Below are 15,173 nucleotides of genomic sequence, written 5' to 3' on the forward strand. Positions count from 1 at the left end.
TTAGAATGTGAATTCTTCCCTTGAGGCCATGGATGTGACCAGCAAGGAAGATGCCAACAAAACATGAAAAAGCCTTGAAATTAACCCACCGAGGATCCCAATAGCCACTAGTCCACCTGAGAGGCCATTAGCATCAGTGGCCACCATGTGCCAGTCGGGAAGCATCTTCCTAAAGTACTCGACCACCTGTGGAACCACATGCATAGTTTCCTGTAGAAGAATTATATATGGATGAAGAGAGAAGAAGAGATCCCTAAGGGCCAGGAAAATTGGAGCAACCCACAAACCCTGAATATTCAGAGAGAGGATGAAGGTCATGTTGGACCATGGGCAACATCCGTGGTCCAAGGGCCCGAGGAGGGGAAGAACCAACAATAGGAATGTCAATGAGGGTATGTGCATCATCTGGAATAAAAGGGAGAGGCTAAGGGTGATCTTGAAAATGTTTGTTGTCATGGTTTTGTTTTTGTCGGACAGTGATATTCTCAGCAGAGGAGGGACTGATACATGGGGATGAATGACCAGGTGGCTTGTGAATTGTGAGAGAACGAAGGTCAAGACTCTTCTTCTGGAGAAGGAAGTCAAGGTCGTTATCCACAGAGTTTGTGGGAGAGTTAAGAGGAGAATGAGGCGATGTAGGACAGGTTCCAGATGCCGGGAATGGGAAGAGACTCAAGAAGGTGATGACAAGGGGACATACATGATGTGTGAGGAAGAGGGCGCATCATATGACATCGAATGGCAAGGAGCAGAACGTGGATGTGGCAGATAGTCACGGGGAAGGGAAGTGTTCTTATCTTTAGGGGGAGGTGGTAGGCAGTCACAAGGAGAGGAAGTGTTCTTTTCTTTAGGAGGAGGTCAGGTGGCATTGGTCAAGGGAACACCGACCCATCAGAAGATCAGGGAGATGATAGTATATGGATAGGAGCAGAGTCAAATGGATTCACAGACAGTTGAGAATAATGATGTCCAGAAGAGTGTAATTTCATATTACTTGATTTCGGAAGAGAACCACACATGTAATTTCGGATTACCTGATTTCTGAAGAGAACCACGCCCATGAGAAGGCGTCTCATTCCAACTACGTGGAGAAACATAATGTGGAGAATCATTATTATTCTTATCGCCATGACAATGTTGACGGTGTGCCATCAGTCTACCACCCAACCACCGAGGATAATGTGCCAGTAGATGTCCATTGTGATGACAGTTTAAACACCGAAATGGAACCCCCCAGAAATTCAACCTCTAAACTAGGTGGGTGTCTCCCCATCTCAATTCAATATGGTCTAGAAACCCCCCCGTACTCCTTTTCAATTAAAATCCATTCAATGCGCTTATCTGGTGCACCCAAACACCAAGGATCAACATATACGAAATTTCCAATGGCGTTGCCTATATCCATGAAAACCTGTCAGGTCCAAAATTCAATGGGCAGTCTAAGCAACTTAACCCAAATCAACTTGTTTTGAGGGGTCTCCTTCAATGGATTAAATGCACCAAAAGTGTAGCCCCAGAAAACTTTGCCTGTTAATCCAAGGAATTGCTTTGATTTTCATAAGGTCCTCCTGGGAGAGGAAGTGAAAGTTGTACCAACCATTTAATAGTTGCACCACTGTAGGCATATAACCTAACAATGTTTTCCATTTTATGCCAACCCAAATCCGCATATCAACTTCACTCAAATCCGCAAAATGCCACTTACCAATAAGATCTTGCTTCTGAAGGCTGGTAACACGATCAATCAGAACGTAATGGTAAAAAACCAGAGCAGGTACCGAAGATATAATTTTAATAGATCGATTGTGATGGTGGGGTCAATGTTCATGAACCACGTGGGGTTGCCCATGCAAACCCGAAACCGCATTAGGCCATCTGGAAGGTGCATCAACGGATGAGTTGAGGATCAAGTGTCATGGATAGTAGGGACCCTCCGCCCAAAATTTGACTGAGCATCCAGTGTGGCACGGATGAAAGCCTCATGTGCTGGGGTGTCGGATTCCAGTAAGTCCATGACCACTTATGCTGGGAAAAGGAACCAATGCAACCGAGAGGAAATGGATGGAATGTATATGTAGAATTAATATATGTCAGGTGGTAGGTCAAAAATAAAACAAAATGGATTATTATTTTGCGCGCGCGGCCTGCTCCTCTACTCTCAAGCTAGGGTTCTGAGAGTTCTACAGCGCCGCCCAGGCTGCTGCGCCCCTGCGCACAGCCTCGCCCTTCCCTCCGCAGCTAGATGGAGACCCCCGAGAGCTCGGCCCCCCCAGCGGATCCGCCTCCTGAAGTCACTGCTTTCAGAAATTTGATTGCAAATGGGACAAATCGCCCTCCTTCTGCAACTCAGCAGAAATTCATCAAAAGAATGGATACGATTCCCTCTGTTGCCCTGCCAGAGGAGGACACCTGCAAAGAGGCGCTGAATTTGGCAGAAAGAGGCCTCATAGGCCAGTTTACAGGCCTATGGCCCTCCCCCAAATCCGTGGAGGAATGGACCCAAAGAAACTGGAAACCTCTGATAAAAGACGGAGTGAAGAGTTATTTTGTGGGCAAAGGGTACTCCGTTTTTGTATTTGAAAACACGGAAGACAGAAGCTTAATATTCAGAAACGGTCCCTACTTCATGGGGCCGCAGGGACTGTATTTAAATCAATGGAACCCAGACTTTGATCCCTCTCAAGACGTCCCATCTGCTGTGCCGGTGTGGGTAAGGCTCCCTCATCTACCCCTTCATTGCTGGAATCAAAAATCGTTCCAGACCATCGGGAACGCATTAGGCAAATATATAGATCAGGCTGTAAGAAGAGACCAATATTCTTGTGCACGTATCTGCGTCGAAGTGGACCTTGAAGAAGGATTGCCTGAAGCGATCAAGCTCTCGGTGGCAGGGTGGACGCACATCCAAGAGCTCGACTATGAACAACTCCCCTTTAAATGCAGACATTGTCATGGCTACGGTCACTTTGCCAAGCATTGTAAGAAGAAAGCAGAGGAACAGTCTGAAAAACAGAATGGAGATCAATGGACCCTAGTCCAGAGAACAGCCCAAGCAAAGAAAGATGCAGGAAAAAGCGCAGCAACAGGGGACAGGAACATCAACATCCCAACTCAGGAAGCGGGAGAAAATGCAAAAGGAACCGAGGAGGCACAGCCCGATCCACCGAACAAAGACCAGGAAAAAGAGAACCACGAGGAAACCCCTCCTGCAAGCAAAGAGGGAGGGGGCGACATCCAAGGCAGCCCCTCTAACCCCACCTATGCAGAAATCATAAAGAAAAAGCTAGCCGAAAGCTCTGAGTCCTTAGAGGAAGAACTCTTTGAGAGACCATTAAAAAGACCCGGAAGGAAATCCCGCAAGGGAAAAAGAGAAGAAGAAGCAGAAAGGCTCAAAACCCAAGGGAGCCAATCCACGATAGAAATGACAATCGGAAGAAGTAGCAGGCCCAGGTCATCCAAGGGTGGCTCCACCCCTATCATAGGTAAATAATGAAGCTAGTCTCTTGGAATTGCAGAGGACTGGGGAACCCCGCAAAAATAGAAGCAGTAAAGGATCTTTTAAAGTCGGAACCTACTGACATCCTCTTGCTCCAAGAGACTAAGATAGCAGGACAAGCCCTGCTAGAAACCAGCAAATCAAAATGGAAGAAAAGTTCAGGCATAGCTGTCAGCGCTCGGGGCTCCTCGGGAGGTCTGGCAACTCTCTGGAACGAAGATCAATTTCAGCTGATCAACACTCACGAGACCCTGCATTGGATATATACAGAAATAACCCACATTTCAAGTAAGTTATCTATCTCTCTAGTCAATCTATATGTACCTATCAATTACTCCGAAAAAAGAGACTGCTGGAACTCTCTGGCAGAGTTTCTTGAGCAGGAAACCCCCACCAACATCATGCTCGCTGGAGATCTCAACATAGTTTTGAAAGCCAAAGAAAAAAGAGGAGGTACTAACTCCAAGGACCCTATGGCAGGTGTAGTGGAGGAGCTTGCTCAGCACTGGGATCTGCAAGATTTTAACCCAATCCAAGGCTTATTCACCTGGTCAAACAACAGAACAGGACCAAATCATATCTCTGCTGGGATATCATAAAATATGATCTGCAAAAGATGATAAGGGGATTCATGACAAAAGCTAAAGTAGGTGGTAGCACCAACTCAACCTACTTAGCTCTGATTCCCAAAGACTCTAACCCGGAAACTTTTGCCAGATTCAGGCCAATTTCGTTATGCAATGCCTCCTATAAGATTTTGGCAAAGTTGTTAGCCAACAGAATAAAGCCCTTGCTTCACAGAATTATCTCTAACTCCCAAGGAGGCTTCGTGGAAGGTAGACACATACTGGACAACGTCATCCAAGTGCAGGAGACCATACACTCAAGCAAGCAGAGAAAAGAGAAAGGTATGCTCATAAAGTTAGATATGGCGAATGCGTTTGGCAGAGTCAACAGAACATTCCTCAGCAAAGTTTTGCTCTCCTTTGTTTTTTCCACTCAGTTTGTTAACCTTCTAAAAGCCTGCATGAATAATCCATGGAGACCCCCGAGAGCTCGGCCCCCCCAGCGGATCCGCCTCCTGAAGTCACTGCTTTCAGAAATTTGATTGCAAATGGGACAAATCGCCCTCCTTCTGCAACTCAGCAGAAATTCATCAAAAGAATGGATATGATTCCCTCTGTTGCCCTGCCAGAGGAGGACACCTGCAAAGAGGCGCTGAATTTGGCAGAAAGAGGCCTCATAGGCCAGTTTACAGGCCTATGGCCCTCCCCCAAATCCGTGGAGGAATGGACCCAAAGAAACTGGAAACCTCTGATAAAAGACGGAGTGAAGAGTTATTTTGTGGGCAAAGGGTACTTCGTTTTTGTATTTAAAAACACGGAAGACAGAAGCTTAATATTCAGAAACGGTCCCTACTTCATGGGGCCGCAGGGACTGTATTTAAATCAATGAAACCCAGACTTTGATCCCTCTCAAGACGTCCCATCTGCTGTGCCGGTGTGGGTAAGGCTCCCTCATCTGCCCCTTCATTGCTGGAATCAAAAATCGTTCCAGACCATCGGGAACGCATTAGGCAAATATATAGATCAGGCTGTAAGAAGAGACCAATATTCTTGTGCATGTATCTGCGTCGAAGTGGACCTTGAAGAAGGATTGCCTGAAGCGATCAAGCTCTCGGTGGCAGGGTGGACGCACATCCAAGAGCTCGACTATGAACAGCTCCCCTTTAAATGCAGACATTGTCATGGCTACAGTCACTTTGCCAAGCATTGTAAGAAGAAAGCAGAGGAACAGTCTGAAAAACAGAATGGAGATCAATGGACCCTAGTCCAGAGAACAACCCAAGCAAAGAAAGATGCAGGAAAAAGCGCAGCAACAAGGGACAGGAACATCAACATCCCAACTCAGGAAGCGGGAGAAAATGCGAAAGGAACCGAGGAGGCACAACCCGATCCACTGAACAAAGACCAGGAAAAAGAGAACCACGAGGAAACCCCTCCTGCAAGCAAAGAGGGAGGGGGCGACATCCAAGGTAGCCCCTCTAACCCCACCTATGCAAAAATCATAAAGAAAAAGCTAGCCGAAAGCTCTGAGTCCTCAGAGGAAGAACTCTTTGAGAGACCATTAAAAAGACCCGGAAGGAAATCCCGCAAGGGAAAAAGAGAAGAAGAAGCAGAAAGGCTCAAAACCCAAGGGAGCCAATCCACGATAGAAATGACAATCGGAAGAAGTAGCAGGCCCAGGTCATCCAAGGGTGGCTCCACCCCTATCATAGGTAAATAATGAAGCTAGTCTCTTGGAATTGCAGAGGACTGGGGAACCCCGCAAAAATAGAAGCAGTAAAGGATCTTTTAAAGTCGGAACCTACTGACATCCTCTTGCTCCAAGAGACTAAGATAGCAGGACAAGCCCTGCTAGAAACCAGCAAATCAAAATGGAAGAAAAATTCAGGCATAGCTGTCAGCGCTCGGGGCTCCTCGGGAGGTCTGGCAACTCTCTGGAACGAAGATCAATTTCAGTTGATCAACACTCACGAGACCCTGCATTGGATATATACAGAAATAACCCACATTTCAAGTAAGATATCTATCTCTCTAGTTAATCTATATGTACCTATCAATTACTCCGAAAAAAGAGACTGCTGGAACTCTCTGGCAGAGTTTCTTGAGCAGGAAACCCCCACCAACATCATGCTCGCTGGAGATCTCAACATAGTTTTGAAAGCCAAAGAAAAAAGAGGAGGTACCAACTCCAAGGACCCTATGGCAGGTGTAGTGGAGGAGCTTGCTCAGCACTGGGATCTGCAAGATTTTAACCCAATCCAAGGCTTATTCACCTGGTCAAACAACAGAACAGGACCAGATCATATCTCTGCTCGACTGGACCGATTTCTTGTGCAAACCTCCCTCCTCATGAACAAGAAAATCATAACAACAAAAATTCTGCCCAAGTTGTCCTCTGATCACAAGCCAATACAGCTCTGTTTAGAAGATGAACAGGATTTGGGCCCCATCCCATTTCGTTTTTCTCCTCAATGGATTGAAAGGGAAGGCTTTTTGGAGTCGGTGAAAGCAGCTTGGGACACCTCCATTTCAGGTTCCCCAAGCTTTGTTTGGGAGCAAAAACTGAAGCTCACCAAAAAAGCTTTGAAGGAGTGGATCAAGAAACCAGCTCCCAACCCCATCTCTCTTAGAGTCGCAGCAGTCCAGGCTTTGCACTCCCTACAAAATGACATGGAAAGCAAAAATATTAATGAAGATCTCTTGGACAAGGAAACAAAAGCGCAGAGAGCAGCCTACCAATCTTTTAGAAAAGAGGAAGAATACTGGAGATTAAAGTCTAGGAGCCTGTGGCTAAAAGCCGGGGACCGCAATACCTCTTTCTTCCATCGACAGTATAGGGCTAGACTGTCAAGGAATTATATAGCAGAAATAAAGACTTCGACGGGCCAAATCTGCAAGGGCTCTCAACAAGTCAAAGAAGCAGCAGAATTACATTTCCAAAATCTCTACAACCCGGATGCTCAAGGTGAAGAAGCCGATGAAACAGATTTCCTCAATCACATCCCCTCCTTAATCTCTCCGGAGGACAACTCAGATCTATGCAAACCTGTTTCAGAGGAAGAAATAATCAAAGTTATCTGGTCTATGGACTCCGACAAGGCCCCCGGGCCGGACGGATTCACCATTCATTTCTACAAAGTTTGCTGGGATATCATAAAATATGATCTGCAAAAGATGATAAGGGGATTCATGACAAAAGCTAAAGTAGGTGGTAGCACCAACTCAACCTACTTAGCTCTGATTCCCAAAGACTCTAACCCGGAAACTTTTGCCAGATTCAGGCCAATTTCGTTATGCAATGCCTCCTATAAGATCTTGGCAAAGTTGTTAGCCAACAGAATAAAGCCCTTGCTTCCCAGAATTATCTCTAACTCCCAAGGAGGCTTCGTGGAAGGTAGACACATACTGGACAACGTCATCCAAGTGCAGGAGACCATACACTCAAGCAAGCAGAGAAAAGAGAAAGGTATGCTCATAAAGTTAGATATGGCGAATGCGTTTGGCAGAGTCAACAGAACATTCCTCAGCAAAGTTTTGCTCTCCTTTGGTTTTTCCACTCAGTTTGTTAACCTTCTAAAAGCCTGCATGAATAATCCATGGATAGCTCCCCTCATAAATGGCAGGCCTGCCAACTTCTTTAAAGCCAAGAGAGGCATCAGGCAGGGATGCCCGCTCTCCCCCTATCTTTACATCATATTGGCTGAAGCATTAAGTCGAAAACTTGAAGCTGAAAGACTGTCAGGATCCATTCCGGGCCTCAAACCCTCCAACAGAGTAAGCTCCCTGAATCACGCATTATTCGCAGATGACTCGATCCTGTTGGGGGGCGCCTCAACCAGAATAGCAAAGGCCTTCGACACTGTCATCAGGAACTATTGCAAAGTCTCAGGAGCTTTGGTAAATGAAAGAAAAAGTGAAGTCTACAGCTGGAATACAGATCATCAGGAGCTCAATAATATAGCTAATACTCTCGGATTCAAAGGGCATTCCCAATGGGATAGAATCAGATATCTTGGGCTCCCCATAATCTCAGGAGTGAATAAGAGATCGCTATGGAGCGACATAATTTGAAAATTTAAAACCAAGATTTCGAAATGGGGAGGATACTGGTTGACAAAAGGAGGTTAGGTCATTTTAATTAAATCACAGCTCTCTTCCTTAATTATTTACCAAGCAGCCTTTCTGCTCGCTCCCAGAAATGTCATGGATCAAATCTCCTCTTTCCTCAGAGATTTCCTTTGGCAAGGAGGCAGGGGCAATGATAAGAAACAACATCTTGTAAACTGGGAAACTGTCAAGAAGCCCATCGTTGAAGGAGGACTGCAAATTCACGATCCTTCTCTGGTCAACCTCGCCTTAGGCAGCAAAATCCCGTGGAAAATGATCAAAGAACCAAGTCATCCTGTAAGTGCCATACTGCGGTCAAAGTATACAAATAAAATTGATTTGAGAAACCTCCATCTGGGTTACACAGCTAACAGTACGCTGTTGTGGAAACTCTGTCATAAGAGCTGCAAATTCTTCAAACGAAATGTCTACAGAATTCCAGGGAATGGCAAGCAAACTCGTCTTTGGCAGGATCGTATAATGGGGCAAAATCCTCTAAGCGAAAATGAGGAAATCGCTGACTTAAGGGACTGGCTAATTTCTGTCGGGAAGCTAAGTTTATTTGATATCTCCTCATGGGATCAGAGAGACGATTGGGCCGGTTGGGCAATCCCCGTTCCTCCTGCCCACCTGCAACTGCAAATGAACTCATTTCTGGAACTGATCGAAGACGCTACACCGATACATCGTTCAATGCAAGACCGGTGGGGCTGGGGCCAATCTGGAGAATATACAGCAACAGAAGGCTACAAAGCACTTCAGACTTCGGGAAACAATAAGCACAGTGCCGCGTTCCGGAAAAACGTATGGGAGCCCTTAGCCCTCCCAAAAGTCAATTTTTTTTTCTTCTGGAATCTGATTCATAATAAGATCTTAACCGGAGACAATCTAGCCAAAAGAAATTTCGCTGGCCCACACTGGTGCGCTCTTTGCAGATGCAACGCCGAGACAGCCCAACATCTCTTCATCGATTTCCAGTTCGCAAAGGAAGTATGGGAATTAACGCTCCAAGATTTACATATAAGCTCTCCCGCTCAGATATCTGTCCCAGATCTCTTCGCAGATTGGAGCCATCTCTACTCTCATCATATTCCTCAAAAATCGATTTGGTACAAAATCTGGAACGCCCTGCCCAAGTTTGTCTGTTGGAAGATATGGTTGGCCCGTAATCAGAAGATCTTTAAAGACCTCCACCTCACTCCCTTGCAAGTAGCAGCTAAGGCCAGATCTCTTCTCCTAGAAGCGGTGCAGCAGCAGAACTATAAAGAGGACACATCACTCCAGCAGGTAGAGAAGAGGTGGCTTGGAAAGCTTGAATTTCAAAACAGAAAAAACCTCCTTTCTCCTCAAGCAGAGCCCCCAACCTGGAAAAAGAGAGACACAGATGAAACATTCCAGCACTGGTGGAGAGCACAAAACTCCCACACAATCTTCTTTGATGGGGCTTCCAAAGGAAACCCCGGCCCCTCGGGCGCCGGCGGGATCATCTATTCCCCTGAAGGGCTCTCCCGAGATACTTTCTATTGGGGTCTTGGCCTGAAGACTAACAATCAAGCAGAGCTGCTCAGCCTTCTTAAAGCATGTCAAATTGCCAGAGAAAAAGGGATCAGAGATATTCAGGTTTTTGGAGATTCGGAGATCCTCATAAAGAAGCTGAATGCTGGAGAGCTATTCAGAAACGCAGGTCTTAATAGATCTCTGGAAAGACTGAAAAGAGTGCTCTCTTCCTTTGCTTCCTACAAATTCTACCATATACTTAGAAGCTCAAACAGCGAAGCGGATTTGATGGCTAACAAAGGGAGTGCGCTGGATAAAGGGTTGTTGTTCATAAATGAGGACAGATTTGTAGAAATTCCTTGCTAAAAGCTTAGATAGATCAGCTGATTTAGAAGTACAAGCATGATGTAATCAGGGCTGCTTTGGCAAAGCCCCACTCTTTTTCCTCCTATAAATAATAAAAAAAAAAACATATCCGTTTAAGTTAAAAAAAAAAAAAAAAACAAAATGATAGTGCAGAGGATTGCTAAATACATTCATGTATTCAGAAGTGCATTTTAAACAACAAGAAATTATAGTCTTACTAGAAATTGTATTGTCTATAAAGAAAGTCATTTCATCTATTAATTAAATTGTGTTATATTTTATTATTATTAACCATATACTTATTAATAACATTTTTATATTTTATGACAAAATACTTTAAAGTTAATTTTTCCTATTTCCTTTTTTATAATGTTATTAAAAAATAAATAAATCTAATTAAATTTAACTATTTGTTTATCTTTGTTTTTTCACAGGTGGAAAATCTATCATAAATCAGTTGTCAAACTAGAAGTGAGGACAATTATCTCTAGTTGTTATCCGAGAATGCAAGCTAACTGATCACCTTTATTCAAGGAAAACTACGCCACTGAGAATAACCCGTTGGTTGTCTGTAAGGGGCAGGCCTTCACTCCTGCGAGATGTAAGGGGGCAGGCTTTCACTCTTACCAAATATCTCTGGGTCTTGGGTCGTTAACCTATTTCTTTATGTCAGAGGAAGATGAGCTCTTAGCCAAGCATAAGTAGTTTTAGGACATGCTCTAGGCCCATTTGTCTATCTTTGTTATTTCAATGTTGAACAATTAAAATTTATTTTCTTTTATTTTTCTTAAATTACAACTATGTAATAAACAAATTATAACATTGTAGAATTTTAGTCTTTAAAATTAGTTTTGCTATTTTTTATTACTGTAAATAGAATTAACATAGGAATAAAAGTGTTTTTAACTTTTAGTTTTTCATTTACTTAATTCAAGTCTTAAGATTTCCACAAATAAATTCTTTAAAACTTATTTTCCTACTAATATATATTTTTCTTGAAATGATATCTATGGATATTCTAACATGACAATGTTTTAATTTTTGAATATATTTGACTACATAAGTTGTAAAGAAACTCTATAAAAATTAATATATGCATTGTAGATTTCAGATGACTATTTTTAATTTTTATAAATAAAATCTCCATAAGAATAAAAGAGAATTTTTTGAGCTAGCAAATCAAGAGGTTAAATTATTATTGTTTGTTATTTGAGGAGGGGCTCAAGATTTTGTTGTGGACCCACTATCAACGGGTAGTCTGGGTTTCTAGCAAATCTGGTAGGGAAGGAGATTTTGGGTGTGTGAGGTATGAGGACTTGGTAGATTGTGATTCTATTTCTACCTTTACTTGGGTTACTTTTTTTAGTACATTGTTTCAAGGAAAGGTAGGGGTCAAAACCCTAGTGAAATGGATTGGGATTTTGACCCCCAAGTGACCTTATCTCTGGTAGAGGTTCAGCTTTTTGGTTTGAGTTCAAGAGTTGAGTTCTTTGTCCCACTTTAGGGGTTTCCCTCTACCAAACCTTATCTCCACAAGAGAAAGAACATGAAACCATAGAGGGCTTGTGGGGTTTTACCTCGACTTCTTCTACATCAACCAAATACATACATTTTCCAGTGGATATAGCTTCGACTGTTCCATTGGGGTTAGGGCTTCCACCATCTTCCAGTAGCAACTTTTTTATTAAAAATGATGATTTTTCGAGGCTTCCTATAGAGGATTTTTACCAAATCCCTAAGTTTCATGATACAAGTAAGGGCCAGGAGGGTTGTGAAGGTCTACAACTAGTTTCCAATAGTTCTATAAATTCTCTTTTGCAGATAGATGATCATGCTATCTAGGCATCAATAGCAGGTGTAGTAAACCCCTCAAGACAATCTCGACCCTCTAGAGAAGGAGCCTCTACATTCTCCATAAAAGAGCCAGAGAAGGAAGGTAATTGTAAAAAAAGGAAGGTTCTCAAGAACAACAAGCAACCAACAAAATTAAATGTTGTTTTGGGTAGAGACATTATAATGAAAGAGGCAACAAAGCTAGGGGAAATAACCTTGGTTGGAAGAGCCAGGGGCTGAAAATTTTGTCTCCAATTTCTTAAGGAATTGCTCGAAATGGCAGTAAGCCCAATGGTACAAAACAAACTTGTTATTTTATTGTTAGCAAATGGGTGGGTTTGGATTGATTTTCAAACACACAAGAAGGCCCTCTCCATGTCAAAATTGGTGTGGGCCATAGATTCCACTCTTGTACTATATAGATTATGGAAACCATTAGTTGATTCTAACTGAGAGTAGATGGATGTGGTGCCCATTTAGGTTAGGATTTTGGGCCTCCCCTCAGAGACGTGGAAAGGAGGTATTATAGGACCTGGGGAACAATTTGGGTACTTTTCTAGAGGTTGATCTATCCTTCAGGGAAACAAGGGATAAATGGATGGATCGCATATTGGAAAACTTGTATCTTAGAAAGGGACTTCATGAAACCATAGATATCAAAGTTGGGAGGTGTTATCACTCCTCCGGATCTCCAAGGCTGAGGAAGAGTCCAACTGAGGTGACCAAAAACCAATATTTTAGCTTAGTAGCTAGACCTACCAAGCCGGAGAGGGCTCTCCCCAAAGGATCACAGCCATGAGGGCTGAATAGATTAGGGTTTTAGGCTATATGTAAAATGCATAGGGTTGTTTGATTTGATTTGGTTAGGTAGTCACAAGGATGAGTGAATTAGGTCAGAGAGTGAAGTAGGTCAAGGCAAAAGTGAATCAGAACTGCAGACATCTAATGGGGCAAGGTAGGAAAGCTACTTTAAACTTCGTAGTATAATGATGAGATGGTTTATACTAGTGAGGAGCTAAAAACAACATGAGGGTCATGAATTCTTTTTAAACTGAAGAAATGAAACAATCTATGATGATTTTCCCAAAACAGAGCATACAAAGATGAATTCTACTGATCACACCTTGAAAATCAACATATCATAGAGTGAAATGGATCATGAGAGGTACAAAACATTCATACATATGAAACAGAAGAAGAAACAAGATCAAATTACCATGCCACAGGAATCCCACTAAAATAGCTGTAACTCATCCAATATATTCCATGCCAAAGTCTGAAACACTAATCCAATATCCAAGAGAGTCTAACCTGTAAAATGACTAAGAAAATAAATAATATAGGCCTCAAACCAACTCATCCTAACCTCAGGGGTCAAATCCATGAGAGGAGGAGCAATTGCAACAAAGACTGAACTGATAGCTAGAGTATAGGGTGGTCAAAGTGACTCATCCCGAACTTAAGCAAACTGATTCATTACAAGTCATGTAGGCCATTTAACTATTGTATTTACCCTAGATAATAGTAAAAAACATAATAATTGCATGATCCTTATCAATTACATCAGTGAAACATCAATTTCCCATAGGTGAAAATCAATTTGGAGAGAAACAGTGAAAATTGGAGAAGACTGTCAAACGTGCCCTCTCTTTGTCAAACGCGCCCTTTCAGTGTCAAACGCGCCCTTTCAGTGTCAAACGCGCCCTCCAACTTCAGGACTGCTTTTGGGTGCCTTCCCGGTGTCCAAATTTGCTCCAAAATAGCTCGTTGGAAAGCCCTTCAAGTCCAATTTCCATATATGCCTTCATTTTCAATATGGAGCTCATTTTCCCTGTCAAAAACTCACTCTCCCAATATTGGTAAACGCGCAGTGCCCAGACAAAAAAGAGGCAAAAAGGTGGTTTTTTTTTTGGTTTTTGACCTTTTTGGCTGACTAGTTTGCCTCCAAATGCTTAGAAAATGCACAGGGTGCATGTCCTCACCACTATGAATCCAAATATGTTGGCCTTTTGTTCATCAGATGCCTCAAAAAAGAGCACAACACCCTAGGTGTTTTGCGTTTGATCCTTTGACTGTGTTAAAAATGCTTTAAAAAACACAGAAAATCATAACTTGCAAAATTTGTTAAAAAATTATCGAAATTGGTGAGCTGATGGCTAATCATATGTTTCAGGCATGGAGTGATGCCTTGGCAAGAATATCTAGCCTCCTTTTCTCCTCTTTCTTGGTCAAGGATTCAATTTTTGCATGGGCTCTTTTGAGTTTGGCTCTTGCAATTTCGTTTCTCATGACATAGTACTTTGCCATCCTTCTCTGAATATCAATATCCCTTTTGGCCTTATCTAAGAGGCTCTCAAGATGGGTGTTCACCCTCTCGAGCCAATTTTCCCAGTTCTCATTTACCATTTTGGAAAATTGCTCATTTAGGGTGAGCTGATTGGCTAGTTCTACCTCCTTTTGCTTTTCTAGCTCCAAAGCTCTCTTTAGGCCTCTAGTCCTTGGCCTTCTTCTTGGCACCTGTTCATCAAGTTGTTCACCATATTTTCCATATTCCTCATCAAGTAAGGCCTTAGCCTTTTTAGCCTCTCTCTTTTCCTTGATGAGCTAAATCTCCATGAGCTCATGTTTGACCTCAAACTGCCTGTTCTCCTGCTCATAGTATGAAATAATTTATTTGGCCCTTTGCAAGTTGACATGGAGCTCTCCTATGAGTGCATTCTTCTCCTTGCTGACAATAATTGTGCTTTCACTGTCATCATGCCCACTTAGGTCAACTAAGTCAAAATCCTGCTCTGTCTCAAGGAGGTCCTCCTCCTGCTGCTGGATCTTTGCCTCTGTCACCTTTTCCTTACCCTTCTATACCTGCTTTGTTGATGAAGAAGGCAAGGCCCCTCCTCAATCTATGGGGAAAACACTTGCCTATGCACTCTTTTATAGGTATATGCCAAGGTACCTAAACCAACCCTTTTAGGCTTGGTGCTCTCACCATGCTCAATGTGCTCTTGCCCATTGCCTTCATCTCTGCCAGGTGAATGAATAGGCTCATGAAATGGTGATGATGGAGGTGATGGTGTGGCTGACTCATCAAATGAAGATGAATGATGTATGGGCTGAGGTGGAGGAATGGAGGTGGATGGATGAGACGATGAAGGTGCTTCTTGGCCATGTGAATAGGTGGGACAATGAAAATATCATTGGATATAAAGGTGTCCCATGCAATGTTAAGTTGATCAAGGTAATGGAGGACTATCATCTTGATGAGGAAGTGGTGAAAGATAATTTGCATTTGATGATCAAAATATTTCCTT

The 15,173-nt window shown here is 43.0% G+C and overlaps 1 protein-coding gene across 1 annotated transcript; it reads left to right on the forward strand.

The window, feature by feature from the left end:
- The first annotated feature begins 3,489 nt into the window (after positions 1–3,489).
- On the forward strand, positions 3,490–4,095 carry LOC149265330 (uncharacterized). The gene has a single exon (XM_089403150.1). It carries the CDS (start codon positions 3,490–3,492, stop codon positions 4,093–4,095), a length of 606 nt encoding a protein of 201 aa, XP_089259276.1.
- The last annotated feature ends 11,078 nt before the right edge of the window (positions 4,096–15,173 follow it).

Source organism: Pinus tabuliformis, chromosome 6 (genome assembly GCF_031772625.1).
Source record: "Pinus tabuliformis cultivar Carrire ecotype Pingquan chromosome 6, CPIR1, whole genome shotgun sequence".
NCBI lineage: Eukaryota > Viridiplantae > Streptophyta > Pinopsida > Pinales > Pinaceae > Pinus > Pinus tabuliformis.